This window comes from Gloeophyllum trabeum (genome assembly GCF_000344685.1).
Source record: "Gloeophyllum trabeum ATCC 11539 unplaced genomic scaffold GLOTRscaffold_00007, whole genome shotgun sequence".
In the NCBI taxonomy this organism is placed as follows: Eukaryota; Fungi; Basidiomycota; class Agaricomycetes; order Gloeophyllales; family Gloeophyllaceae; genus Gloeophyllum; species Gloeophyllum trabeum.
The window spans coordinates 215111-242657 of NW_006920416.1; the positions used below are offsets into that span (position 1 = coordinate 215111).

The 27547-nt window shown below is 55.6% G+C and overlaps 8 protein-coding genes across 8 annotated transcripts; 1 reads left to right on the top strand and 7 right to left on the bottom strand.

Moving 5' to 3' along the window:
• Positions 1–1823: 1823 nt before the first annotated feature.
• On the bottom strand, positions 1824–4680 carry GLOTRDRAFT_121364 (uncharacterized protein). The gene is made up of 8 exons (XM_007867987.1): positions 4363–4680; positions 4173–4297; positions 3817–3918; positions 3556–3760; positions 3428–3502; positions 3229–3376; positions 2494–3173; positions 1824–2434 (listed from the first exon to the last, which is right to left on the bottom strand). The coding sequence occupies exons 1-8, from the start codon at positions 4450–4452 to the stop codon at positions 2186–2188; spliced, it is 1674 nt and encodes a 557-aa protein (XP_007866178.1). The 5' UTR covers positions 4453–4680; the 3' UTR covers positions 1824–2185.
• A 2569-nt stretch (positions 4681–7249) lies between these two features.
• On the bottom strand, positions 7250–9425 carry GLOTRDRAFT_99968 (Pkinase-domain-containing protein). The gene is made up of 11 exons (XM_007867988.1): positions 9225–9425; positions 9132–9166; positions 9048–9078; positions 8924–8992; positions 8839–8871; positions 8502–8792; positions 8372–8451; positions 8243–8324; positions 7986–8189; positions 7773–7906; positions 7250–7685 (listed from the first exon to the last, which is right to left on the bottom strand). Exons 1-11 carry the CDS (start codon positions 9390–9392, stop codon positions 7508–7510), a joined length of 1305 nt encoding a protein of 434 aa, XP_007866179.1. The 5' UTR covers positions 9393–9425; the 3' UTR covers positions 7250–7507.
• A 963-nt stretch (positions 9426–10388) lies between these two features.
• On the bottom strand, positions 10389–13222 carry GLOTRDRAFT_76302 (glutamine amidotransferase). Its single transcript, XM_007867989.1, has 2 exons — positions 12714–13222; positions 10389–12663 (listed from the first exon to the last, which is right to left on the bottom strand). Exons 1-2 carry the CDS (start codon positions 13040–13042, stop codon positions 10557–10559), a joined length of 2436 nt encoding a protein of 811 aa, XP_007866180.1. The 5' UTR covers positions 13043–13222; the 3' UTR covers positions 10389–10556.
• A 668-nt stretch (positions 13223–13890) lies between these two features.
• Positions 13891–15927, bottom strand: GLOTRDRAFT_76304 (CNDP dipeptidase). Its single transcript, XM_007867990.1, has 9 exons — positions 15835–15927; positions 15568–15787; positions 15217–15501; positions 14917–15158; positions 14658–14864; positions 14422–14599; positions 14245–14372; positions 14149–14191; positions 13891–14088 (listed from the first exon to the last, which is right to left on the bottom strand). The coding sequence occupies exons 1-9, from the start codon at positions 15921–15923 to the stop codon at positions 14038–14040; spliced, it is 1443 nt and encodes a 480-aa protein (XP_007866181.1). The 5' UTR covers positions 15924–15927; the 3' UTR covers positions 13891–14037.
• A 219-nt stretch (positions 15928–16146) lies between these two features.
• On the bottom strand, positions 16147–18129 carry GLOTRDRAFT_138734 (uncharacterized protein; the record flags this gene model as incomplete). Its single annotated transcript, XM_007867991.1, has 14 exons — positions 16147–16400; positions 16462–16609; positions 16664–16705; positions 16765–16853; positions 16910–16975; positions 17025–17074; positions 17125–17137; positions 17198–17256; positions 17314–17370; positions 17423–17528; positions 17589–17776; positions 17840–17855; positions 17917–17968; positions 18026–18129. The coding sequence occupies 14 exons, from the start codon at positions 18127–18129 to the stop codon at positions 16296–16298; spliced, it is 1095 nt and encodes a 364-aa protein (XP_007866182.1). The 3' UTR covers positions 16147–16295.
• Positions 18130–19422: 1293 nt separating this feature from the next.
• On the bottom strand, positions 19423–21266 carry GLOTRDRAFT_105878 (uncharacterized protein; the record flags this gene model as incomplete). Its single annotated transcript, XM_007867992.1, has 11 exons — positions 19423–19527; positions 19587–19734; positions 19791–19832; positions 19891–19979; positions 20036–20101; positions 20151–20200; positions 20314–20379; positions 20438–20494; positions 20545–20650; positions 20721–20776; positions 21185–21266. 11 exons carry the CDS (start codon positions 21264–21266, stop codon positions 19423–19425), a joined length of 867 nt encoding a protein of 288 aa, XP_007866183.1.
• Positions 21267–22335: 1069 nt separating this feature from the next.
• GLOTRDRAFT_129306 (uncharacterized protein) lies at positions 22336–23730 on the top strand (the record flags this gene model as incomplete). Its single annotated transcript, XM_007867993.1, has 8 exons — positions 22336–22381; positions 22744–22790; positions 22851–23003; positions 23055–23241; positions 23297–23365; positions 23426–23488; positions 23547–23612; positions 23669–23730. The coding sequence occupies 8 exons, from the start codon at positions 22336–22338 to the stop codon at positions 23728–23730; spliced, it is 693 nt and encodes a 230-aa protein (XP_007866184.1).
• Positions 23731–24061: 331 nt separating this feature from the next.
• Positions 24062–26472, bottom strand: GLOTRDRAFT_42128 (alpha/beta-hydrolase; the record flags this gene model as incomplete). Its single annotated transcript, XM_007867930.1, has 16 exons — positions 24062–24132; positions 24195–24230; positions 24308–24420; positions 24483–24523; positions 24582–24758; positions 24872–24927; positions 24984–25036; positions 25089–25294; positions 25353–25486; positions 25601–25739; positions 25796–25853; positions 25906–25936; positions 25993–26046; positions 26097–26152; positions 26202–26283; positions 26337–26472. The coding sequence occupies 16 exons, from the start codon at positions 26470–26472 to the stop codon at positions 24062–24064; spliced, it is 1443 nt and encodes a 480-aa protein (XP_007866121.1).
• Positions 26473–27547: the final 1075 nt, after the last annotated feature.

A 27547-nucleotide genomic window follows, 5' to 3' on the forward strand; every position in this document is an offset into this window, starting at 1 on the left:
TGCCTTCCACTTTGGCAGGCCGAAGGACGACAGATTATACCCCATCCCGATCGCGCTCCTCCAGCCTGAATTCGCGCGCTTTCAAGAGGACCTCCGTTCCGCCCCTCCCGACCCCTCTCTGTCGCCCCTCGCCTGGCGCTGGCTCTGGGAGCTCTCGCCCTTGTTTGAGTCAGAGAAGAGTCGGGAGAGTGCTTTGGCCGAACTGCTGGCCCCGCTGTTCGGTGAGGGCGTCGACGTTCAGAAGAACAACAGGGGCGCGTACACGACCAGCGGCGACACTGGCCACCGGAGACTCCCGGCAATGCCAGTACTCATTAAGGTCAGGAACGAGACTACCGAAGGAAACTCTGACCGTGTGCTCGTATAAGGAAGGCATACGTCTCGTTTCAACCGAGGATGCTTACAAGGAGGTGAGGCGGACGCGATTGCCGTCTATCTTGATACTGCACAATGGTACGTTCAGTGACGGCGTCGATATACTGAGACGTTTCACGAGTCCGTAGGTCCCATTATCCAAGTCTTCGGCGCCTTGTGGCTGGCGGAGGGGTATATCGAAGTGCTCTCCGCTTCCATCCCTCTCTATTTCAGTCTGCACAACGCGTGGGCGATGGAGGATCTCGTGAGATTTATGACCGCCCTCCGACGTCTCTACCAGTCCCTCGCCCAGATTTACAGGGATCCTCTCAGCCACACCGTCGACCCAGACCAAGTCGAGTTTCCGTACCCTATCTCTTATCCTGTGGGCATCCTTCCCGACGAAGGCTCCGGCGACCGCATGCTAGTATCTTTCACCTATATCAAACGCCTCAGCTCCGTCCGGTTGGTGCTCTCCGCCCGCACCGAGCGCGGCGCAGACATCATCGTCAAGTTCGGCGAGCTGGGCGGATCCTACGGGGCGGAGGCGCACCAGGCCGTCGCACGCGCGGGCCTTGCGCCCTCGCTGCTCAGCTACTCGCGTCTTCCCGGGAAAATATGAATGTTCGTGATGAGTCTTTTGCCCGCGGGATACAAGTCGTGCAGCACCTACTCCCAGCTCCCTGGGCCCTGCACAGCGGCAGTCAGGGAGACCGTCAAGCGGTTCCACGCGCTGGGGTACGTGCACGGGGACATCCGTGATACGAATGTCTTTGTCAGCGAAGGCTATGGCGGCGGCTGGGAGTGCGCGCTCATCGATTTTGACTGGGCCGGCCGTGCTGGTGAGGCGAGGTACCCCCTCGGAGTGTTCGACAATGACGCCGTTTGGAGGCCGCAGAAGTATATGGACGGCCAGTTGATCACTGCTGATGATGATCTCCAGACGATGGAGGAATTCTTTGACCGCCGACGTTAAGTACTGGTTGGAGTGTCGGTAGGTTCCTGTTCCATGTCCCCGCAGCTCGTGGTAGGTTCTGTGTGCCTCTCCACCAGGATTTCATAATGTGAAAGTAATGCTTACTATGTACATTGACGAGGGGTGCGAAGACAAATGATATCAAAGACCTGGATCATGGACAAGCTGAAGTCCAGATAACACTTCCGACACCCGATGAGTAGTTTGCCCGACAAGCACGCAGTTGACTCCGTCTGCACTTCGAGGTAACGACCGTTACTCGGCTGATGGTCAAACTACGAATGCGGGAATCTCTCTCCCCGGCCGAATTAGGCTGAAGGACGGCGGAGAGCCACCATTCGACCACAGCTCTCTGAAGCCAACGACAGTCTTCACCTCTCCTCGGGAGACGTGCGGTCAATAATCGTACGAGCACTTTGTAAATGGCGGGAGCACGCTTTGCCTAGGAGATGCATCATTTGCTTGAGACCCACCACATTGCACGTATGAGACACTGAGCAGCTCCATGTCCAGCGGGAAAGCTGTATATTCCACAGGCGAAAATCTAACTGACAAAACGTACACCGCAAGAGCCAATACACCGAAGATGTTGTTACTACTAACAAATAGGAACCACGAGGGCTGGATATATATACCGCAACAGAATTGCAAGCCAACGAGAGTGAGCGAGTCCGATGGGGAGGTTAGGGGTGGTCGGACGGCGGTGTGGTGAAAGACAAGAGGGAGATAAAATAATAGCGAGGAAAGGATGACGCCAGAACGGGCGTCGCGGTATCACCAAACAACAAGAGGACCCAAGCAAAGCCAAGAACACCGCAGCAGGCAAGCGAATGACCATCGTCGTATAAGAGCGCTTCACACGTCGGTACACCAGATCTCCAGCTTCCCCTCCGGCTTGCCCTTTGCGCTCTCGCGCGCCGTCTCGATCGCGAGCTCGTAGTCGCTGTCGTCCCGGAGGGACACCTTCCCGCCGTCCTCGTCCTTGAACTTCATCCCCAGGCCGCCCATCGCCTTGCCGAACTTCTGGCAGACGCGGTCCATGAACTCGTCGAACGGCGTCTCGGGCGTGAGCGCCATGCCGCGGACGTCATCTTGGTAATGGAGCTGGTCGGCACAATCACTGTCAGCTGTAATCCTTAACCTGCTAAGAAAACGACGCTTACCTTGACCCTAATCTTGACCAGCTCAAACGGCCCATCCTCATAGTCACCACTAACGTACCCCTCCTCCTCTTCCTCATACGTATACTGACTGGGCGCCCGACTCCTCGTCGTCCCCCGCCTCGTCACCTTCCTCCTCAGGCCCCCCGAGCTGCTCCCATACGAGCTTGCCGCATACGCACTCGGCGGCGGGCCGCGCGTGCTCGCCATCCTGCTCGGCGCCGCAGGCGGCGGGTTCGTCGGGTTCGCATTATTCCTCGCCCACGCCGCGACGCGCTCAGGGCCCGCCGGCAGCGGCGGCGGCGGCGGCGGCGCCTCCTCCCCGCCGTACGAATCAATATAATCGTCGTAGAACTCCGTCAGCCGCCCGCCGCCCCCGGCCGCGGCGCCCTTCGCGGGCGGCGACGGCGCACCCTCCTCGGGGCTGCGCGGGCTGGCAGCCGCCTGCGGCTTCTTCACGCTGAGCGCGCGCGCGGGGCCCGCGCCGCCGATACCGGGGCGCGTGCCCATGGTGTTGCTGCGCCCCAGGGGCGCAGGCGCAGGCGCGGGCGCGGGCGCGCCGGTGGGCGACGGGGCGCCGCCGGGGCGCAGGCCGGCGATGCGGTCGCGCGCGTTCGGGTCGACCTGGATCGTCGTCTTGGAGCGGCTGAGGTTCGTCGGGCGGGGCATATCGTCTTCGCGTTCTGTGCGTGTGCGTCAGGAACGTGAGTGGGGGAGAGGGGAGGAGCGGGTACGTACTGGGAGGGAGGTTGGGCACGGTCACGCTGCGGTCGAGGCTCGGGGGCGTGTCCACGAGGACGCCCGTCGGCGTGATGCCCTGCCGCAGGCGCGCGATGCCGCTGAACTCGGTGAATGCGTCGTTTGCGTCGCTCGCTGCCACGAGTTTCTAGTATGCGTTTTAGTGGATAAATACACCGACAAGAATGTGCAGACGAACCGCTTTGCCCATGTAATCCTTGGCCTTGGCATTCTTGAGCTTGTTCTCGCTCGGTCGGTACAGGACGCCCACGGGCTACCTCACGCACATAAGCCCCCCGCCCTCATATTAACGAAAATCGCACTCACGATACTAAACACCGTGTACCCCTCGCCGCGATCCTGGATCGCGTCGTCGATCACGCTGTGCTCCTCCGTCGCCTTCTCCCGCCTGGCTTCCTCCATGTCCTGCAGCCCCTCTGCGACACGGCCCATGTAGATCTGCGCGAGGCCCTTGTTGAAGAGGACCTCGGCGGAGTAGAGCTTAAATTTCAGGCCGATTTGCTCGTAGTTGCTGGAGCACGGTCAGATGGAAAGGCAGCCGGGCAGGGCGGACGGGGAGAGACGTACATGGCTTGGTTGCCCCGGAGGAAGAGGAGGGCTTCTTCGAAGTCCTTGAAGGCGAGGTCGTAGCGACCCAGGAGGAAGTTGGAGACGCCGCATTGGAAGTATCTAGACAACGCGAGGGGTGTAAGTTAGGTTGCTATAAACGGGCATGAGGACAGATGGAGCGGCGTTTCGTAGATATCCCGCTATGCTGTTGCACGATAAACGGCTCCCGGAGACGCGTGATGCAAGAAGAGGCTGTGTACCAATTTGCTGGCATACAGCGCGTCCCTCGCGAACATCTCGTTCATAAGCCCATAACACCCTTGCGAATGCCTCCCCGAGGCCCGTCAAGACGAAGAGGGGGGTATGACACTCACGCAACGGCTAGATATTGGTCAAGTTGAGTGGCGGCGATGAATTGCTCGACGGCGGCTTCGTGCTCGCCGAGGGTCGCGTAGATGAGACCCATGTTTGTGAGGATCTTGGACGAGTCCGCGATGCGCTGCACGGTCAAATTTCCGAGGTTACCGCCGTTGCCGGGCGCATATACCGAGTGAGACAACGCACCGAAAAGAGGTCCAAGGCCTTCTCAAAGTCCTCCTCGTCGTACGCCTTCAGGGCAGCGGCCCAGGTCTCGAGCTCGGCTTTCAAAGACATGCTTGCAGTGGTATTGGTAGTTGTAGTGGATTATCGGTTCCGCAGTAACAGAGCGAGTGCAGAGAGATGTCGGGCGTTGTCAAAGGCAGCGTGCCGGACGCAAATATGAAAGACTGGTCTTGACAATAAGAAATGTTTCTAGATAAAACAGCTAGAAAAGAAAACGAAAAGGAAAGAATGAGCGGAAGAGAGGGCGGAGGAGACGCAGTCTGCGGGACTCACGCGGCGGCGAGGAGGATTATAACGGCGCTCGCTGCACAGATCTGATCACTGTCGCTAGGCAATGCGTGACGTGATGGACGTGACCCCGTCAACGTCGTCTCGATGCCGCCGGGAACGTCGTGCGCGTCCTCGAGCAAATGCAGCCCAGCGAGCAGGCAGCGTTTCGTCGCCGTCTCGCTCGGCCTGCACACCTTATATATCGTTGCCGCGCGTGCTCATTTGTATTCCCGAGTCGTACAACACGCGCGACAACGAGGCGTTGCTATGTTCAACTGGGATATGCTCTTTCCATCTGTTCTCACGTCGACAGCCGGCGTCTGGGACGAGCCAGACGAGGCCGGAGTCTCTTCGTCTACAAATTGGACGTCTCTCGCTGCGAGTCTATACAAATGTTGTCTGGATGTGTGCTTCCAGTTCGCTGACACTGGCGTCGTCCCTGCGGGCTGTTCGCTGCCTGTGACATGAGGTATAACTTCCATGAAAGGCTCCGGATGCCAACGCTCGTCGTATCTCGGGCACCACTGCGACATACTGCACTCATCTCTAGGAATAGCATACGCGTAACTGTTTCAATCCTGCTATCCTGCATGCATGGTCAACACCTAGCCAAAATAACAAGGCCTTAGGCAGACATCAGCGTGTCTCCACTGTATCATCCTCTGCGGTTCCGCTCTCGGTGCGTCAATCAATCCCTACGAATAGTGACGTGTATTCATCTTTCTCCTTGACAAGCACGGCCTTCCGCCTTCCCAGGGGGTGTCCAGCTATCATCTAACTCTCGCAGGCTTGCAAGTTGCTTGACGGCGAGTTTCAGAGGTAGTGTGCGTGTTGTGAATCTGCACGTCTGCTATGCACGTGTATGCTGCCACCCTCACAACCGTTCCCTCCATATCACGATTGTGCTCCATCTCAGAATAGGACAGGGTGATTGAAGCCTCAAGCCAACCCTCGAGTACAGAGAAGAACCGAGGATTCCAGGCCAAATTTGTGACAGTTCCCTGGCCCCCTCCGAGCGTAGGTGCACGCGGCTTACACCAAGTTTGACCTCCGCCAGAGGTACGTTCCATTACGGCCCCGCTTTTCTTATACGCGATGTCAGGTGCAGCCGGACCCGAACCTTTGTCTCTCGGCCGGCAGCTGCTATCCTGGGAGATGAAAAGTTCGACTTTACCTGCACCACCTCTACTCCCCATTCCGTACACGATGCCCTTGAACCTCTCTTCTCCCGAGATAAAAGCTGGCCCGGGACTGAAAGAATAATATTCCCGCCCGGCCGCGAGCCATTCCTCCCATCCCGCAAACACCAGGCTTCTTCCGCGTACGTTTCCTTCGCGGGACACCTGAGCCTCGTCTCCTTCAAAGGTCCCATCCCAGTAGCCCGCAAGGGTGCAAAGCCGAGGTACGCCTGCGCAGCCGTTCTTGGGGCAGCGCATCTCTCATAGCCAGTATTCCCGTCATCTTCCTACCGCTCGTCCAGATTATGACCTACATACACGTGCACCTGACATGATTATCTCCAGGTTTCGGCCAACGTGCCCCCGTCCTCCGGCTGGTGCACGAATTCGCCGGCGCCTGTTGAGGACTCGCGGCTCGAGGACTGACCCCACGCAGGAGACGCCGCTGACTATGCTAGCTACATCCCCTCTTCCGCCAAGCCCAACCGGTATCTCGTATACGAGTCTCATTCAACGACGGCTTCGTAAACAGTATACGTACGTTGGGTGCGATTTCGATTGCAGTCATCTATCTCTTCCGGACATGGATCCATCGTATATATCGGATATTCGGTATGCACTGTGGCTCATGTCCAGAAGAGAGAGGAGGAGGCGATGAGGTCTCTAGCATGCACAGAGGTGTCATCGCGGTAGCCCACGGCGCCGGGGCTGCTTTCATACCTCGCACCAAACTCCAGGTCCGCCTCGCTGTCTCTCCTGAATGTACCAAAACACATAAACACAGCAGGATTGTATTCGTACGCCACGGAACAGGCGCACAAGACCTACAGCAAAGCGCTCGGACACGGAACAAGTCAGCACTCGGGACGTTGTTCAGATGCGTCTGTCACACTCACTCGCGAGTCGTGACGTCGCTGTACGCGTGGTCAGTCAGTCGAGGTCAGGGCCTCGTTCTAGTGGGAGCATAAGCTCATGATATTGCGTTTCGTTCTCGACTCCACCGGTGGGACGGAACCCTAGAGAGTCTGGAGAAGGATGCGGAACGACCATGTTCATCCATCCCGCTCCTGGGCGCAGGCGACGACGAACGCCGTCGTACTGTCCCGCTCTACTAGAACTAATTCTCCTTGTATAGGTATACTGTGTATGAATGCTTGTCAGATTTCGATAGCTTTCGGTATAAACTGTGTCCAATCCCGTCAAGGGTGGGTGCATGAAAATGCGCAAGTTGCACGATCCTTGCTGTGACGCAGCGAGACCGTTGCAAGACAGCACCCCTGCTCTACATGTACTCCAAGCACGGGCTTCATTCTAGCTCTGACATACTTGTACAGCTGCCCAGCCCTAGGCCAACCAACCCGTATATCAACTGAGCATTGCGAGTCTGGAAAGCAATGAAGTAAATTGGGTCGATGATGTCTGTATTGCCGATACAAAAATCCATGGTACACACTCCCCGCGGGGAACCCTAATCCTACGCCAGATCCAACCGTATTAAGCATTACATCAATATCCAAAGACTACAAGAATGTCCCCTCAGTAGCATCAAGTACTTGCCTACCACTCCTACATGTACAGCGCTGCACAGAAATCACTCGATAGAGTCTTACCCAAGACTAGCATTCCGATACCACCTTCCCTTCGGAGCCCAGACACATCTAGGTCCTCCCGATATGGGTGCCGGCAAGCTCGCGCTCGAGCTCCGCGCTCGGGTCGTCCATGACGGGCGTGGGCGGGCGCGCGTTGGGCGCGGTGTAGCCGGAGGTAATGCCGTTGGGCGGGGCATGGTCCTGCACGGGTGAGTTGATGATGTCGTCTCGCGACGGGATCGGGAGGCTGTAAGAGGAACGGGGGTCAAGCGAGTGTCAAACGAAATGGATGGGAGAAATGGGCATAGAGAGGAGATCGGGAGATGAGTCGTACCTATCTTGTCTCCTGATCTGCCCCGCTGCGCGTGCCTGCGCGCGCACCTCTGCACGGAAGAGGTTAACCTCTTCGACGATGAGCTTCTTCATGCCCTCGATATTATCCTCTTCCTCGAAGCTAAAGTCGAATTTCTACGTACCCATATCAGTATCTCCCCCTTGGCAGCAGAAGCAAAAAGGAGAGAGGAGAGGAAGAGGGGCGAATACACACCTTCTCACAGACCGGCTCGTCAGCCGGGTCATGCCAGACCTGGAGGTACGGGTGCGCGAGCGCGTCCTCGCAGCTGATACGCTTCGCCGGGTCAAAGCAGAGCATCTTGGACAGCAGGTCGATCGCGAGCGGGTTCGCGCGCGGGTAGAGCGTCGCGAACGAGATGCGCGGCTTGATCGGCAGCGAGCGGATGTAGTCTTGCGCCTGGGGGGTGGTTACATGAGTGAGACACGAAGAACGGGGGAGGGGGGACTTACACGGGGCGAGCCGACGCGCCGGAGGGTATCTTCAGAGGGCGTACCGAGGTAGTGCAAGATCTGGTTCAGCTGGTCAACGTAGCTGCGGGGCGTCAGTACGCGGACAAGGGTGGCTAACGCGGGACGCACTCTCTGCCCTTGAAGATGGGCTTCCCACCCAATAACTCCGCGAGGATACACCCGATTGACCAGACGTCGATCGCAGTGGTCTGGCCGATAATTGTAAATCCAACGACCAGCCGTTGGCCATGCGACTCACGTAGTTGGCAAAGCTAAGCATGATCTCAGGCGCACGGTACCAGCGCGTCGCGACATACTCGGTCATAAAGCCCTGGTTGCCGGCCGCACGGCTGGCACCGCCGCCGGGCGTGTACCCGCGCGCGAGGCCAAAGTCGCAAATCTTGAGTTCGCAGTCGGCGTTGACGAGGAGGTTTCCCGGCTTCAGGTCACGGTGGAGGACGTTCGCCGAGTGGATGTACTTGAGCCCGCACAGCGTCTGGTAGAGGAAGGACTGGAAGTGGGCGTCGGAGAGCGGCTGGCCGGAGCGGATCTGCGGGGCCGATGAGATGGATCCGGAGAAGGGAGACGGTACATACGATGGCGTGCAGATCGGCTTCCATGAGCTCTTCCTAGTGCTGGGTAAGATGTCGGAGGCTTAGAAGGTGCATGAGATTTACGCACATACAGATAGACTTCGTCAAAGTTGCCATCCGGGCCAAAGACGATGTCCATATCATACAAACAGGTGATCTGAGAGAGCTGGCATGAGCGCTCGGCCAGTGTATAGATACAGAGCAGTTCAGACATTTTTATGGCCGCGGAAATGGTGGAGGAGCCTGCATATCGAGCGAATCAGAAAGGAGCGCCCACAGCCACACAAAGGACTCACTTGATCTCGCGCAGACACCGCTTGGTCAGGATTCTCTGTTCGTCCGCAAAGCCGTCAGAGGGCGCTGGGTCTGACAATCTTTTCAATACCTACCTTTGTGTTGATATTCGTGATCTTTTTGATTGCGCACCCCTCCCCCGTCCGCCGGTGTCGGGCAGCAACCACGCATCCATACGCACCCTGCCCGAGCTCCTTGACGAACTGGTACTCGGAGTCGACGACGAACGTCGAGTTGAGCGCGGTGAACGAATGTCTCTGCATCGCGCTGGCTATGTCGGCAGGAGAGCGCGCTGGATGGTGAAGAATGGAGGGATGCTGCAGCTATCGACCGCCCATAATTATATCGGCTAGATGTGCATCGATGGTTCCCACGCCTGCGAGCACAGCGCGGACACTGCCACCATCTTTGATCTCCAGAGCCACGCGAGATGAGCCGTTGATCTTGCCTTGTTTTACGCGAGGCCACAAAATGCCACAAATCCTGCAGCTCTGTGGACGACTGCACGTCGAACGCAATCCAAGTCTCAAGCGACTTTACTGGTCGAGGGTGCTCTATGGCGTGTCCCTGCACTTTCCTGAGAATCATCTGGCCGGAGGTAGCCTAAGGGCGGTGCGCAGCATCAAAGGATGAAACAGAACATTCAAAACCGAGTATCGACGCACCTTGGCTCTTAGGAGCGACGATCAGGAGTTGAGTTGAGTTTCATCGTTTAGGCCGCGGCTTCCTAGGAGGCTAGGGCAAGCAAAACCCTTCCAAGGACTGTTCGTCTCCAGCTGGAGCTAATAAAATCCCGAATCGGGGTCGCAATTACATGCTGTACGCGGCTCCAACCAAGGGTGTTGAAGCCCTAATGTGACTCGAGTCTCGCGAGTGCAGTGAAATCGATCCCGACTCACGAGAACATCAACCTGAAACTTGCGCGAATAAATGGGCATGGTGTCCAACATGAGCTGCGGTAACAAGGAGACACTCTGACTGAAAGCCCGAAGGTCCTCACTAATAGCCGAGAGCACTTAGACAAGTCAGACTACGGTCTGTAGTATATCGGCAAGCGCGTAATGGGGAAGGAGGAGCAAGCGGTAAAGAGAGAATAGGCCATTCGAGCAAGCGACGCGCTCTTATAAGACCAGCAACATGACCCTTTCACCCAACCTTCACCTTAATGACGCGATGCGTGCGATCTTCAGCCACATATCCGCATAAGGCTTGCCCACTCCTATATATGGCAACCGTATGTAGTCCGACCTTCCAAATGCCCCAGGTATTTACCGCGTCGATGAAGTCGACTCTCTTTACATTGCACAAACTTCACATCATCAACCCAAACTACTTCAAAGACTCCCAGTACTAATAGTCAAGACATTCCAAGAAATAATAATATCACTACACCCGTTCGTTACAAGCAGCATTTTTGTGGCAATAAATTACGCCAGGCCTTTCGCAGCCTTGATAAAAGCTCGCACCTTCTCCAAATCTTTTCCGGTCCCATCCTCCCTCTCTACTCCCCCGCTCACATCCACAGCCCACGGACGCACCTTCTCCACCGCCTCCCTTACATTCTCCGGCGTCAGCCCACCAGCCAGAATAATCGGCATCGGGAAATGCGGCGGCTTCACTGATGGCGGAGGAGCGCCTACGGGTGCCGTCCCGTTCGTCGTCGCAGCGCCCTGCGGCGTCGTCTCCCCATCCGCCAGAGCCTCCTTGTCAGCAGGCACCGCCGTCGGCGGCACCTCAATCTCCCCACTCTCCACCACCTCCCTCGCGTACTCCCAGTCCACCACCTTTCCGCTCCCCCCGCTGAGCCCGTCGCTCCGCATCGAGTCGAGGAGCACGAACTGGTGCAGACCCGGCTTCTTCATCTCCGTGTCCTCCCCCGCCCCCGAGCCGACGTGCGCCACGCGTATGACGGGCACGGGGATGAACTTGGCGAACTCGGCGGGTTCCGAGCCGTGCAGCTGCACCAGGTCCAGCTGCGCCGCAGACACAGAACCAAGAACGAACTCGAGCGGTTGGTTTTGGAACACGCCGACGAGCAGCGGGCGGGGCTGCGCCGCTGTGCTCCGCGCGTGCTGCGTGAACCACGGGAGCCGCCCCTGCGTGGACGGTGCCGTAACCTGGGACGGCGCAGCGCGCGCCGACCGCACAGCGGCCGATATCTCCCTGGCAGAGTCGAGCGAAACCCGCCGCTTGCTCGAGGGCACGAACATCAGCCCAAGCATATCCGCGCCGGCCTCCGCCGCAGCACGCGCCTCCTCCACGCTCCGCACCCCGCATATCTTCACCAACGGCGGCGTCACCGCATCTTCCGTCTTCGCAAACAACGGCGCCCCCACCAGCTCCTTGATCGTCGCGCCCGGATCCGCCGCCTTCATCAAGGCCTCGCCGACAAGCACCGCGTCGACGCTCTCGTTCTGGTACCTCTCCACCTCCTGCCGGCTACTAATCCCACTTAATGCACAAAGCACGACCTCCTCCCCCGTCCGCTGCTTCCCGTTCCACTCGCGCACGATACTCGCCAGCCGTGTCGTCGTCTCCATGTCCACCTTGAAGTCGTGCAGGTTGCGGTTGTTCACGCCGATCACCTTCGCGCCCAGCTGCAGCGCCGCGCGCATCTCCTTCTCGTTGTTCACCTCCACGAGCGGGTGCATGCCCAGTGTCAACGCGTACTCGTACAGGGCCTTGAGCCGGCTCTCGGTGAGCATCGCGACAATCAGGAGGACGCTGTCCGCACCCCACACGCGTGCCTCGAGGACCTGGTACTCGTCGAGGATAAAGTCCTTCCGGAGGATGGCAGGACGGTCGGGGAGCGCGTCGACCGCGGCGCGCGCGAGCCGCAGGTCGGTCAGGGTACCAGAGAAGTGGTGGAGCTCCGTAAGGACGGAGATGACGCGCACGTGAGAGGACGCCAACGCGTAGGAAAGCGCGAGGGCAGACGTGCTCGGCGCGGAAGTCGTCAGGCGGCCCTTCGACGGCGATGCGCGCTTGATCTCCGCGAGGACCGAGATCGCCGGCGACCTCTTAAGTGCGGCGAGAAAGGAAGTGAGCGGCGGGGCGAACGGCAAGAGCGCGCGCAGCTCTTCGGGCGTGCTCCCCGGCGCGGCCTTGGCAGCTTGCACGTCCTTTAGCCGCTGCGTGTAGATCTTGTCCAGGATGGAGGGCAGTTTCGGGTTGGCGCTGAGGTCAAGCGGCGGAAGGGTGGGGTCCAGGACGAGCGAGTCGGGGTTGTCGGCCCACTTACCGCCTTTGAGCGCGAGGAAGTTGAGTAATAGGGGATCGCCCTGCTCCGATAGGCACGACTCGGGGTGGTACTGCACGGACTCGAGGGTGTAGGTACGATGACGGACGCCCATGATGACGGCGGGCGGCCCGGGGGAGAAGGCGGTGACTTGCAGGGTGTGAGGGAGGTTAGATGCAGAGGCGGCAAGCGAGTGGTATCGGGTGGAGAGGAAGTTTTGGGGGAGGCCTTTGAACATACCGCGGCCGTCGTGGCGGATGGGAGAGACCTTGCCGTGCATGATTTCACCTGCGTAGCTAGTTTATAGATGAGGAAAAATACATCCAGGTAGCAAGGCTGCACGTACCTTATTTGACCGCCAAAGACGTCGACTAGGCATTCCAAGCCCATGCATACACCGAGCACAGGAATCTTGCCCGTAAAGAACTTGATCGCATCGCGCGAGATGCCCGAATCTGTCCGCGGGTGGCCAGGACCGGGGGAGATGATGAGGTGCTTAATGTCCAAGAGAGGGAGGGCGGACGTCGGGATGGCGTCGTTCCGGATGACTGTCACGTCGGCGCCGAGCAGGGAAAGCGACTGGTAGAGATTGTAGGTAAACGAGTCAAAGTTGTCGATCATAAGCACATCGATAGGCTTCTGCAAGGCCGGGGGAAGAGACGAGATGGAAGCCATGTTGCTGTAGACCGGATGCTACGACGTGGACAAGCTATAAAGGGGGCCCGGGTAATTGACTGGAACCGGAAGCAAAGGCAAGTACAGCCCAAGCAGCCTTGCGCAGATGCGAGCAGTACGGGCACTTGATCAACAGTTCCAAGTCCCTGCAGACACCGTCGGCAAAGATCAGGACGCAGAGCGGATTCGAAAGTGTTCGGCGCTTACCGAGATGAGTCGAGCGCCTACGTGCGTCAGCGGCATTACTCATCGTCTCGATCATGTCTCTGTACGTCGTTGTCTTTTCGCGCGTCCAAAATATTTCCTGAGGAACTGTCAGGCGGGTAGCACTACAGCGTGGCCAAAGCGTTGAAGTTATGTAAATTTGATGGGAAGGAAGTGCAAGGACGGTGCTTCGACGTTGCGGGAGGTGGGGGTGCGAAGGAAGGATGAGTCGGGGGGTTTTGCTACGGGGCCTCGGTATATATACCCTCCTGCGTGATATGCGTGAAGGTGAGAAGGTCTTTCTGTCCACGTCATCCTTCATGACTCTGAGTTGTCGATGGCCAGACAGGACGATCTGGTCACGACTCACGACATAAATGTTACCTCTTTTGGAAGTGCCCTTACCCAGTATGGTCAGGCTTCTCTGCCACAGTTCACTAAGCCGATGTACAGTGTAAACCGTGTGGCAGAGGCTGCATAACGCTCCTCCTCTCTCCAGAAGATAAAGAGGTAGGACCTGTTCACTGCCATCAGCCGGCAAATGTTTCGCCGGTGAAAGCCCGCACACAAATAGTCGTGTCGAATGCGCGTACGGCCAGGCATTCACGTGTGTGAGCGAGACAACGCTCATGCTTTGACATACACACCTGTCCAAATCAGCACTGGATGGTCCAAAAACGAGACTAGCGATACAAAGTTTTTCCTTTTCTGTTACATTGTCAATCCATACCGTACACCTCATATACACTCTTCTCCTTCCGCTTATTGCGCGAGGGTGATCCCGCCAAGCCTCATTTCGCGATGGCCGCAGCCTCGTACAGATACGTGCCCAGAAGCTTGCTCTATGGAGAACACACAGAATCAGTCTCTGCGCAGGATCGTGAGGAACCAAGCGGACGCACCCCTTCAATAAAGTTACTCCTATCCAGCTTCTCGTTCGTAGAGCTAAGAGAGCGCGTAAATCAGGGAACCCGTGACAGACGAACTGGGGGACATACTGAGCACCATCATCTCCCCTCCCCATCGGCAGGAGCAGCACGTTCACACCCAGACTCTCCGCAAAGGTGAGCGTCACGGGGATCGACCCGCCCTCGCGCGTCAAGTCCGGCTGCTTCTTGTACACGGCCTACGCAACCCCAGTTAGTCTCACACCGCCCGAGTCCGTACCTACGTACCTGGGTAGCCTTGATCGCAGCCTCGTAGTTCCAATGCTTAAAGTCCGCGACCCACGGCTTCCCGTCGTGCAGACACTCGACCTCGAGCTTGTTCTTGCTGTTCAGCTTCGCAAACTCGGACTCGAGGTACTTGTGCACCAGCGGGTTGACCTTCTCGGGCGTCTGCGGGGGAACGAGCCTGGTATCCACCATCATTCAGTATGTAGTATTGAGACGAGGGTACTACGACCACGCACCGGATGCTGAACTTCCCAGAGACCTTCGCGGGAATAACCGTCTTTGCGCCGGCTCCGTAGAACGCGCCCTCGATGCCGTGCAGCGACAGCGAAGGGTTGCGCATCCGGCCCATCAACACCGTCGCCTTATCCTCCGAGATCGCGATCTTGCCCCCGACCGCGTCCTCCACGTCCGCAATCGAGTAATCCAGCGACGAATACAGCTTCCTGTACGCCAATCAGCGTGTGGGCGGCGAATCTCGAAACCGTCATCACGTACTTTTCCTCCTCGTCGGCAGGGGCAACCATCTCGTCCACGCCGGGGACGAGGATCTTCCCGTCGGGCGTGACGAGCTTGCTCATGAGCGCGATGAGGTCCGTCATGGGCTCGTGCACCGCGCGCCCGAACATGCCGGAGTGCAGGTCACGCGCGGGGCCCGACACGGTCACCTTGAAGTAGGTCAGCCCCCGCAGGCCGTACGTCAAGCACGGCGTGCGGTCGTTCAGCCAGTAATTGTCCGACTATGGACGTCGAACGGTTTCAGATGTGAGCCGGGGCGCGCGCAGCACGACGACTTACGATGCACACGCAGTCCACACCGGCGAACCACCCCTCCTTGCCCTTCTGCGTCTCGCTCCTGATCAGGTCGTCGAGGCCCTCGCTCCCGCTCTCCTCCATCCCCTCGAAGCAGAACCGCAGATTCACTGGGAGTTCCAAGCCGAGCGCCTTGTGCGCCTCGAGAACATTCAACCAGCCGAGTATCGGGCCCTTGTCGTCCGTCGACCCGCGCCCGATGAGACGCCCCGTCTTCTGGTCGACGACCAGCTTGAACGGCTCCGTGTCCCACCCGTCGGACTTGTACGCCTGCCCCAGCATACCCATACCACAATAGTCAGAACGTGAAAGATACGAGATTGCTCGAGTACATACCGGCTGCACGTCAAAGTGCCCGTAAATCAGTATCGTCTTCTTCTTCGGATCGTCACCGATCCGCCCAAGGATGGCCGGGGGCAGCTGCAGCTCCTCCCCGTCCATAACATGCTTCCCCAAGTCGACCAGCTTCGTCGTCACGCCCAACGACTTGAGCTGGCCGTCGAGCCACTGCGCCATCTTCACGACATCCTGGCGATGGTTCGGCTCCCCGCTCACACTGCACAGGGTAAGCTCAGTGCGTCTCACAATACACAGGCACTTTACCTGGGGATGGCGACGGCGTCTGCGAGCCGCTGGATGAACTTGTCCGCGTTGGCGTCGACGAACTCGGTGAACTTGGCGGGGGCGGGCATGCTGGTTATCGAAATGAGGCGATAGGCTCGGGTGCGCGATCGCGTCCAAGGCAAGATAATCCAAAAGCGGTATGTCTAGATCTTGCTTACCAGAAGCAAAACATACTACATTCGGAAATGCTGCTTCTTGTTATGGATGGGTTGGCAGTTGGAGGTGTTGCGCACGACCCCGGTTGCAGAACAACGTTTAGATGTTGTCGATTCCTTACTCAAAGCCCCAATCAGGGATCAAGATAATAACATTCGAAGCACGTGCATAGTACAGTACAGACAGTCAAGAACCCAATGTTGGAAAAGACCACCTAGAACTCCAAGCATAAGGGGGTACACATGTGGTCAAGGTACTCGAGTCAAACAGTAAGAATTCTCAACTTAAGAGGTCGGGCAATTGGAGTCCAAGTACATCGTCGCGTCCCCGGGCCCGTTCTGCAGCGGGTTGCATCCGGGGAGCTTGCTCAACGTGCCGTTGACTTGCTCCTAAACGAGGTAATATTATTAGTATACACGCACGCGCCCATCGGTAGAAATGGATACGAACATTCACGATGGGGGCAATCTTGCACGCATTAGCCGTGGAAGCGGAGTTGACGGTGAGGTAAGAGCAGGCCTCCGTCACTCCGGAACCGGTCTGGTCGTTCGGGTTATTGCACTGGTCGATGGCGTTCTGCAGAGCGGTAGTATCCCAGCTGCGAAAAGGTCAGAGCAAGTCACCAGTAATGTCTCGTCTTCGATCCACTGACCCGTTCTGGAAGTCCCCGTGCCAGGAGTAACCGGTAGGATCCCTGCAGTAACAATATCATAAATGGCTGCGCGGAGACAAGTGATCTCAAATATCACGTACCCAGTAGACCAGACAAACGGCCACTTCTGCGTGTTAGGATCCCAGCGGCTGGCAAACGAGTGAACATCCCAGGTGATCTCGTAGAACAGCTGCCGCATATCGACATCAGTCAATAACTCAATGATCGGATGCTGCGCGTAAAAACCTTCATCAAGCCAACAGGGTAACCAGAGGGGCATTCCCCGTTGTCAAGTTGGGTCAGATAAGCCACCTGGCATGGATGTGAATACATGGTGAATCATGGACGCCAAGGTACTTACGTGCGACTGATCATCCTTGTACAGGTCCACGCCATTCCAGCAGGCAGGCACTGTGAGAGTCGTCACCCGGCTATACTCAGTAATAAATAAATCAACGTACTGTGGAGCCTCGCCTACCGACGAGCAACAGCGATCAACGAAAAGAGGATGAGCTGAGCTGTTGAACGGCGTACATTAAATCCGGATTCACAGTCCGTCCACGGGAAACCAGTGCCGTTCGTGTTGTCGTAACCTGAAGGTTAGATGCTGAGACTAAACTCCCGAGAGCATCGGTGCCTGTGATACTTACCCTCAGCAGAGCCATAACGCAGGCAAGCCCACTGGATAGCGCGTTCACCAAGCTCGCCTATCGACGCCTGATCAGCAGGAGAGGTTGCTACCGAATCTTATCAACCGACCTTGGCTTCCCTCACCGACAGGGTACTTCTTGCTCCTGCGCGCCGGGTTGCCCGTTATCATCCGTAAGCCGGGCGGGAACGCTTTCAGGCCTGGGCCACCGTTGGCCTATGAGGATGGATGATTAGCTTGGTTCACGCTTACCCAAGGGAAAACCTGGCAACTTACAACGTCGTCATTTCCACGGTTCTGGTAATACACCAGCAGACCGCCGTCGCTGACAGCTTCGAATTGTCCGGTGGAGGGGTCCTGGAAGTACAGCTTGGGGTACCAGTAGTTCGACAGGTCTTGCGCGACCTCGCAACTGGTGCAGCTGGAAGCGCGCAGACTGTCGTAGCTGTAATTGGGGCCGAAGTCTATGACACAACCATCGTTGACTCAGCGCATTGTCCAAAGGTCAACTATGGTAGGATACATACTCGAGGCACCCTCAACCTATTCATTGCAGGCTCAAGGTCAGTGACGCGCAGAAGATAACATCAGTTCTAACTCGCACCGTGTGGGCGTGGTTGGATGGAACTTGGCCAGGGTTGAGGATGGGGTCGACCCTTTGAGGGGAACAAGTTAGTGACAACGTAACAGCGCGTAGCCGTATAACTTCTCACCGTTCCTGCACGAGCGGGGACCCACATGCGACGCGGAACCATGCATTAGCAAACGTTGCGCTGCTCAAGGCAGCGAGCAACGCGACAAAAGAGGGGCGCAACATCTGGCTGGTAGAGGACAGGATTTACGAGCAAGGCTAAAATCCCGCAGTACAAGCCAGATGAAGACCAAGCACTTGCGACCATACTTGCATTTATACTCGGAGGTTGACACTGCGAGCAACATCTCGCGGCGTCTCAACTAACAATAGCTCAGGTCGAACACGAACCCATGAGCGTCGCCAAGCCTGATTCACAAATCACCTAGAGTAAGTCAACACGCCTCTGATGAATTAACGTACTCTGCTACTTCTGGTGGAATGGCTAGGGTTCTCTGACTTGATGACCTTATGCTGCCTTAGTTCCCTGCCGGAGAATTTCCCAAGATGAGTGATTGCCTCCATCGTACACTCTAGGGACCGAGGATGGGCACGGACCAACCGTTCCGAGTTGTGGAGGTGTAGAAGAATGATGAGTAGGGGGTAGGGAAAGGCCGAGGTCTCCTGGTCAAGCTGCACATGGCACAGCGGCGACGACGATCTCCTCCATGCTCTCGGGGACAATGTCAGTTGATTGATAGGTACCGCAGTCATCGTAGGATACCAACGTGCTTACCGCCACCACCATACAAGACCCTTGCGTGAGATATTCCCGTAGGAAGGGTCCTTTAGAGTTGCTTGGGTGCCAGGTTAAGTTGAAGGATACCCCATTGATACAATGCGCAGACTCCTATGAATGCAGGCTCGGACTATGGTAGATTATCTGTGTCGTCGTATAGACCATCCAGGCCAATCCAGACTGGACCAATCATGTGGAACTGTACTGACTGTACATACCGCGGGTGCTGTCGCGCTCCGTTAACGTCGGTACGGAAGCCATAACCTCCTTCAGGCCCTTGTCCTGGCCCTAAGAACGGGTCCGCGACGTGCTCTCCCGGATCGTGTAAGCAGTCCGTCGAACCACTGGGTCATCTTCACGCTATCCTGCGGGTGGTCAGGCTCCTCGCTTACAATACTTCCTAGAACTTGCTTTCCGGAATCCGCCACGAGAACATACTGCATTCGGAAGTCCGCTTTCCCGTTATGGACGAGATATACGCTGATACATAGTTCCTGTCGGACGATGCCCGGAGAGGAAACTCAAACGGTGTTACTTACGCCAATCAGTTACTTATAACGCCGAGAAGGGGAACAAGAGTGAAACGCGAGGCTCATAAACGTATCCATTCCGAGCGCACATGCAAAGTACAGTACTCACTTCGCCCACCAAGACCCCAGTAAATATAGCCTACGACTCCGATTAGAAAAGTAAACACGTCCTCTTCACTTCGTGTGAGCCTAATTGTACTCGTTCTGCAATCAATGGGTGGGGCAGTTGGAGTCCGAGTACATAGTCGCGTCCCCGGGCCCGTTCTGCAGCGGGTTGCATCCGGGGAGCTTGCTCAACGTGCCGTTGACTTGCTCCTGCAGGGCAACACCATCAGTATACGCATACGCACGCATCTATAGAAACTTATACGAACATTCACGACGGGGGCGATCTTGCAAGCATCAGCCGTAGACGCGGAGTTGACGGTGAAAAATTTGCAGGCTTCCGTCACGCCGTTCCCGGTCTGGTCGTTGGGATTGTCGCATTGATCGATGGCATTCTGCAGAGCGGTGGTGTCCCAGCTGGGAGGCGGTCAGCTTCCGCCGCACAAAGTTGCGATTCTTGGGAGATTACTCACCCGTTCTGGAAATCCCCGTGCCAGGAGTAGCCCGTAGGGTCACTGTAGGAAGATCATTAAGAACAGCTCCTCAATAGCAGAAGTTTGAGGGGACACGTACCCAGTAGCGTACACGAATGGCCACTTTTGTGTGTTGGGGTCCCAGCGGCTGGCAAACGCGTGGACATCCCAAGTGATCTCATAGAACAGCTATCAAACACCAAAGTAAGTCAACAGTTAGTCTAATCAGTTAGGAATCGACTGACTTTGATGAACCCGACAGGGTAGCCGGAAGGGCAGGCACCATTATCCAGTCCCGTCAAGTAGGCCACCTATGCCGGTGGTGAAAACATGGTGAGCCTTGGACTTGGAAGTACGTACGTGCGACTGATCATCCTTGTACAGGTCCTTGCCGTTCCAGCAAGCAGGCACTAGAAAACTCGTGACCCCACGCATCAGATGCAAGACGGAGGAACATACTATGAAGCCTAGCCTGCAAACGAATACCAGCCGTCAATAACTGAAGTCACTCGGAGTGCTGCACAACGTACATTAAATCCGGATTCACAGTCCGTCCAGGGGAAGCCAGTGCCGTTGGTGTTGTCGTAACCTGAAGGTCGCATGCTCAGATTACTCTGCCGGTGAATGTTGGTGCTTGTACCGCTTACCCTCAGCAGAGCCGTAGCGCAAGCAAGACCACTGGATGGCACGCTCGCTAAGTTCACCTATAGATGATATGTCAGCAGCCATCTCTGGTTGGGATAAATCTGCTGACCTTGGCTACCCTCGCCGACGGGGTACTTCTTGCTTCTGCGCCTCGGGTCCCCGGTAATCATCCGGAGGCCAGGCGGGAACGCCTTTAGGCCCGGCCCACCGTTTTTCTACACGGAGTATAAGAGGTTTTGTGGTTAAATTACGTCATCCTATCGCAGATACAGTGTAGCGACTTACCTTGTCAAGATCGCCACGGTTTTGGTAATAGACGAGCAGACCGCCGTTGTTGACAGCTTCGAATTGTCCGGTCTTGGGGTCGTGGAAGTACAGCTTCGGGTACCAGTAGTTGGACAAGTCCTGCGCGACCTCACAGCTGGTGCAGCTGGACGCGCGGAGACTATCGTAGCTATAGTTCGGGCCGAAGTCTATGATAGAAATACTTTGGGTTCATCGCAATTCACGGAGACACGCAGCGGTGGTCAGGTACGCACTCGATGCTCCTTGAATCTATTTATTACGAGGTCAAGGTCAGGGACGAGCAGTAATTAGTGTTGGTTACAATTCATACCGTATGGGCATGGTTGGACGGATTCTGGCCGGGATTGAGGATTGGGTCGATGCTTTCGGAGGGTAGCATGTCAGCCACTGAGCGGCCTCGTATACTTGCAAAATGCCTCACCGTTCCTGCACGAGCGGAGAACCGCAAGCAACGCGGAACCAAGCGTTGGCGAAGCCTGCGGTACTCAGGAGAGCAAGCAAAGCGACGAAGGAGGGGCGCAACATCTGGGCTAGTAGAGGACGGGAGTTACGAGGCAAAGGCTAGTATCCCGCAGTACAAGCCGGATGAAGGGCAAAGACTTCCTCCCAGACTTGAATTTATACTCGGGGGGCTGACAATGAGAATATTTTGCGAAATGCTCAACCAATAACCGTTCGGATGTCTCAGGCCGACTCAACGCTCCCGTGAGCCTCGAGTAGCCCTCGAACCTGATCCACAGATCACCATCAACGCGTCTGGCGAACTAGCATACTCTGCCGCTTCTGGCCCAATGGGCACGATTTTCCGTCTTGATGAACTTGTGCAGCCTTGTTCCCCGAGTTTGCCAAGACGGGTGATTATCGCTTCATTATTATACTTTCGTGGCCGGTCAACGGTCACGGACGATGGCAGCCAACCGTTCCAAGCTCTGAAGGTGTAGAAGAATGATCGGAGAGTATGCGCGTGGGAGGTCTCCTGGTCAAGCCGCACATGGCACAGTAGCGACGATCTCCTTCATGCTTTCGGAGACAATGCGAGTCGATTGATAGGTACCGCAGCTGTCCTCGGATACCAACATGCTTATTGCCTCAGACCCTTGCGTGAGAGCAGGCTAAGAAATTTCTGTTAGTTCTACTAGTAAGAGGGTCAAATGCAACTCCAATGGATGTTGACTCGTGACATCGTCTATACGAAGAAGGCCCCGAAGCCGGCGGTAGAGTCAAGGCACAGTAGTAGATTCATTCATGACTGACGTCGCTACGTCGTATTGATAAGAAAACAAGCGAAAGGATGTTCAGCATGATGGTAGCGACGCGCCAAATATCAAGTCGAATGTACTTCGGATCGACTCGGGTAAGCCGCCGGGAACGGGTCGGTGGCTTTACCCACTGTGCCCCGTCCTGCTTCGAGCCCTATGTAACAGCTGCTCTAACGTACCAGTCCCATGATCCCTACAACGAAGGATCACAGTCGAGCTTCAATCACGAGCATACAATCTTTATTCCCAGGTAACCGTTCCGGCCGCATGGAAGGACCCTTCGGTTCTTCAATTCCATATGGTCCAGTGCGTAACATGAGGCACCCAGAAGAAACATGGTTCAGGACGGTCTGGCAACTCTAGAAAACTCATCGTTTGAATGTAGGCGTTCCTGAATCTCTCGGTCCGGTGTTTGCCTGTTGCCATAGCCAGACGGACGATATTGTCAGCAATGTCAGCCAGCAGCACGACGATATATATCGAAGGATCCGCTCGAGATGTTCTAGGCCACGACTTATCCCGTTCTCTCTTGCCAGATGAAGTTTATCTTTGCAGTCGCAGCCATTTCCTCTAGTTTCTCTGCAGTGCTCGCGGCCAAACGAGGGCTAGCGTGGCCGTCCGAGTGAGTCCAGCCGGCCCCCCCCCACCCCCCAGCGGCTTCACGATATTCACTAACCTTTTCTTCCAGCAACCGTGAGGAACACTGCCGCGATTGATTACCTCAGCTCACTCACTATGTACAGACTTTGACCCCGCTATATTCAAGTCGAGCAAGATTGACTGGCTCTATGTACGGTCCCTCGAAGTCACCGCTGTTATGCTCCTGCTAAATGCTCCCTGTACACGTTAGGACTGGGGTCAAACTAACATCGCAGCGAACGAAGAATTCCCATTCTACGTCATGCAGTGGAACGGCGGGGGCATTGGAAATCTTGCGTCCGCTGTCAGCTCGCAGAAGTCAACAGTCGTGCTCGGATTTAACGAACCCGACAATGCTGGACAGGTAACTCAAAATGTACTAATCCTTGATGCGTAGTTCCAATCACCTCTATAGGCAAATATGAGCCCTGCAGACGCGGCTTCCTTGTGGAAGCAGTACATCCAACCGCTGAAAGCTCAAGGAGTCAAATTGGTAACTCCTGCCGTCACAAACGGCGGCTCCGGACTTGCCTGGATGGATCAGTTCTTTGGGAACTGCACTGGCTGTACCGCGGACGCTGTCGCGATTCATTGGTACGGAGGTAAATCATCCCATGCTCCGCCTGAGGACGTCATTCTAACTTCAAGAAAATCCAGGCTGGACTGGGGATCTGGAACCCTTCGTGGAATCTTTCGAGAAATATAACAAGCCCATATGGCTCACTGGTTAGCCTTCTGCTCTCGAGGAGTGGGTCCGTGTTATACGAGCTCACTACCCTCGTGCAGAGTTTGGCTTATCCTGGAATGCCGGAGCCGACAGCTACCAAGAGTTCTTACCCCTGGCTTTAGGTACGGTCGAACCCACAACTCGTATCCCTCTCCACTAAACCCCGTGCACGATATGTAGATTACCTGGACAACAATGCTAACGTCGAAAAGTATGCATTCTTCGGTGCATTCTATTCTGGAGGAGGTGAGTATTGGATTTCATGTCAATCGTCCTCATGTGGTTGATGGCCCTGTGAGCAGCCGAAGACATGATCAACGCTAACGGGACCCTAAACGCCTTGGGTCAGATATACGTCTCATAATATATGATGCGTTTCATGATGGGTACATATTCCTTAGTTCGTCGCGACAAGTGGAAAGTAGGTCCGGGTTTGAAATGTAACACTAGCTCCGATCGATAGCCAAGGACGACCGTGCACTTGCGTTCCTAATCGCACCTTTAACGACGTCCTAGCATACGTCGTATGCTACTGGAAAGGGTCGACTAACTTGCTGACCCGAAAAACATACATTACATCACTGCGGCAAATTGCGACCTTGAATTGATGGGCTACTATGGCCCGCAAGACATTCTTACACTCCCGATCACTAGCCTAGTTCATATACAGCATACTTGGTGGTCCCTCAGAGGCATCAAAGAGAGGGTGATGGCTGCTTCCCGAGGAGATACGCCACCGTTTGATAGACCGCCCAAGGTACGAATTCTGTGAGAAGGAACAAATGATCGTCAATTTCAAGTTATTGATCGCAGAGGTGAGGCACATACGCGGCGTCATGTGCCCGCTGTAGTAGAATTCGACGTCTAATTCATATTATATTACGGTCAAAGCGTGTCAGTAATCGCAGCTCAGTACTCCCGTGGATACCTCGCGGACGCACATGTGAGTCCTCTCTCGGTGTGAGTGTGCCCGTAAACTCCCATGTCCTTCACCGTGAAGGTCTCGGGCTCAATGGGCGTTTGGAAGCCTTGTGCGCCACCCCAGGTCATATTCCTAGACCATGCGTGGATCGTTAGGCTCTGTGGAGCTGACGTGAATAGAATTTGACGACACACTGGATTGCAATCCGGGTGCCCTCGGCGACCAGGATGAAGTCCTTTCCAGCCGAGGCTGTCAGCATGTTTGCTCATCGATTCCAGAAGCTGCGAACATACCGCGAGCCCGTGGGCTATGACAACTCTTTCAGATTTCTCGATAACATCGGGGAGAACGCTTAACGTAGACGGGATCGACGTGTCCGAGCCCGGTCGCCCGGTCGTTGCGTTGATGTAAACAGACTCGGTGGAACAATCTGTCCAAGTCATATGTGGCGCATGGATGGCATCTTGCACCTAGCGGCAGAAGGTCGCACAGGCAATGGGGCAGTACATCTACGTAATGGCTTACATCAGTTCTGCAGAAGTTGGGTTTTATAAGGCGGAATAAATTCCAAGAGAAGGGCGACGAACCGATTAAAGTAGATGAATTCTTGAGTTGACCTCGGAAATCCCAATACGCTCCCTGCACCCAGGTCACACTCAGCATGCATAAGCAGGCTTCCCTAGGACATAGCTTACATGGGACAGGCCAAGTATCTGACACTCTATACACATCGAACGCCGGATTGATTCTAGCACAAGGCAATGAGCTCCTGACAGCCAGGACGAAGCGGTGGGGCGCACAGTGTAACCGCTCTCTGGATGGGAGAATGCAACCTGCACTCGGGAGTGACAGTGAAAGTGCCGTTCGTCGCGGGAGGCAAAGGTAGTGTTCCATTCGGAGGATAGGTGACATAGTTCTCCAGGTAGTCCGTGTACCCACATGCGTCGGAGATGTTCTGAAGCTGGGCCATGAAAGTACTGTTGAAGGGGAAGAGATTCTGGTTGTTCTGTTACGCGACACAGATTCGGTGGGATGACTTTGTACAATTGACCCGCATAACGTACCTGTACGAATCGGAGGGCAGGAATTTCCTGCTGTACGACCCCATACGAGAGAGAAGGGTCGGCTATCCAGATGCCTTTCAGGTTAATATCCAGGGTCGGATGTTCATATATGTAATTTGCAATGTATGGTACGTCTGCGGTCTGTTGAGGTCTCATTGTTATCTGGAATCGAGGTCATGACTTACAGTAGCCAGCGTACTGTTAAGCCTGGAGTTAGTCTTGTTATTCAATGGTGTTGATGCTGCGACGTACACTCTCACCCGTAACGTAGAAGTTCGACCCTTTGAGTTCGTCGAAGACCTCAAGGAATTGCTCCATAAAACCGAAGACCTCGGCCGCCAGTTCGTCGTCGTTGGAAATATCCGGTGTTCCTTGACTGAAACCCGTCTAAAGACAAGAATCAGGACACGCGCGCAGATCCATTCATTACTGTTGGAACGTACCCCAACAGGTTGTTCCACGTAGACAACATTTGATAGATTAGTCCAAGCCCAGGGATTGCTTGATAAACTGTTGAGGATTTCAAACTGCATATACATGAGTTTGAACGTACGGGGTGGGGGCAGCTTGACCCCAGGACCATGCTAGGAAGCAAACAGATGAGATGGAAATGTAAGTTACGAGGAAGTCGACGACGTACAGATAGGACCATTCTCTTGCAGGAAGCCCTCAAGGGAGGAGCACCCCGGACCACCTAAGAGCACATGAACAAGGCTTCAAGAGTTGCAGAATGCTGGGGCCCACCATTTGTCCAGAAAATAAGGTCACGAGCATTGGAGACGTTGTTTGTGGGCCAAAACCTAGTATGTATTAGCATCACTCATAGTGCGTAGTGATAAAATGTCTGACCAGAAGAACAGTTTCCGCGACTCCTTAGGATTCGCTGATATCGGCATAAGGCCTGACCACGAGGGACCGGCGTCAAACGTCACTACCACGGCAGGTAAGTACCGCACCGTACTCTTTGAGTTACGCCGCCAGTACCGTTAGGGATTGTCCGACCATCTACATAGTATTGCGCAGCGGCTGGATTGCTGAAAGTAACAGCAGTCTGATCTTGACGTCTGTAGGATCCGGAAGTCTCCGCTGAAGTTTCAACAGGGCCAAGAAAATCGGACATCCGTGCTAGCGCCTCCCGTTGCATCACCATGGAGTCTCTCAAGAAGTCTCCCATTTGGCCAGACACACCCCAAATCCATAGCGATACAAGGCAAAAGTCAAGTATTCTGCGCATGCTCGATTAGGCGAGAGATGGAACCTGCAAACTCTTGTGATGTCTATCATTTTATACCCACCAAGAAAGGGAGAGCCGGTATCCCGAACGGGACGGCATGAGAGATAGAAGGCTAGAAGTGCGGGAGTCACGCGAGGTAAAGGTCCGGAGGGATATGCTTCTAGATAGCTAATAATAGTCGGATGAGTGTAGCCTATCGAGCCAGCGGTTCATCCCTGCGGGCAGACACAAGTAGAGAGGCAAAGGGGAAGACAGGTTATTCCGAGGATAGAGAAGAAGTAGGTTGCCGCGACTCGTGAGGGCCCCGCGAAGACATAAGCTCAGGTTGCCACTTGCCATCTGAAAGGAGAGCAGTTTAAGCCTTAGGACTCCTCGATGCTGAGGTGCTCTGGAAATTGGGCTGAGGTCCTCTCGCCCGTGCTAAGGTGCTGTAGCTGGGGTGTGCCGGGACGTTCGGGTTCAAGGAAGCCCATACACATGTTAGGGTTAGGGTTTCAATGATGAATGTCGTCAGCTGATGGCCAGTGCAATATCCGACGCAGGACGTTGTACGGGCATAGAGGACACCCAATCATCTGTCATTACTCAAAAAGACGATACCAAAAGGAAGAAATGGGAGAGCAAAGGTCCGCACCTAAACAGCCTTTACGACATCACCAAACCACATCCAATAGAATAAATAAGGTAGGCAATAAGAATAGCTGTATGCAAGCAGATCGTGAGGTCATGATGTTCGTTGCGAGTCGTTATCGGTAGAATGTATTGTTCGGGGGCGCGTGTGGCTTCGCTGGTACGCGAGTAGGTGAGTGATGAGCGCCAGAGTTCATGGAGACGGGGCTCGAGGTCAACCGTGTGGGGGACGAAGTGTCTGCAGAAGGATATCGGGACCAATCATCATGCCGACTCGAGTGCCGCGAACCTGCTGGGCGCGTGTAATTGGGATGCACTGTACCTCCGTGTT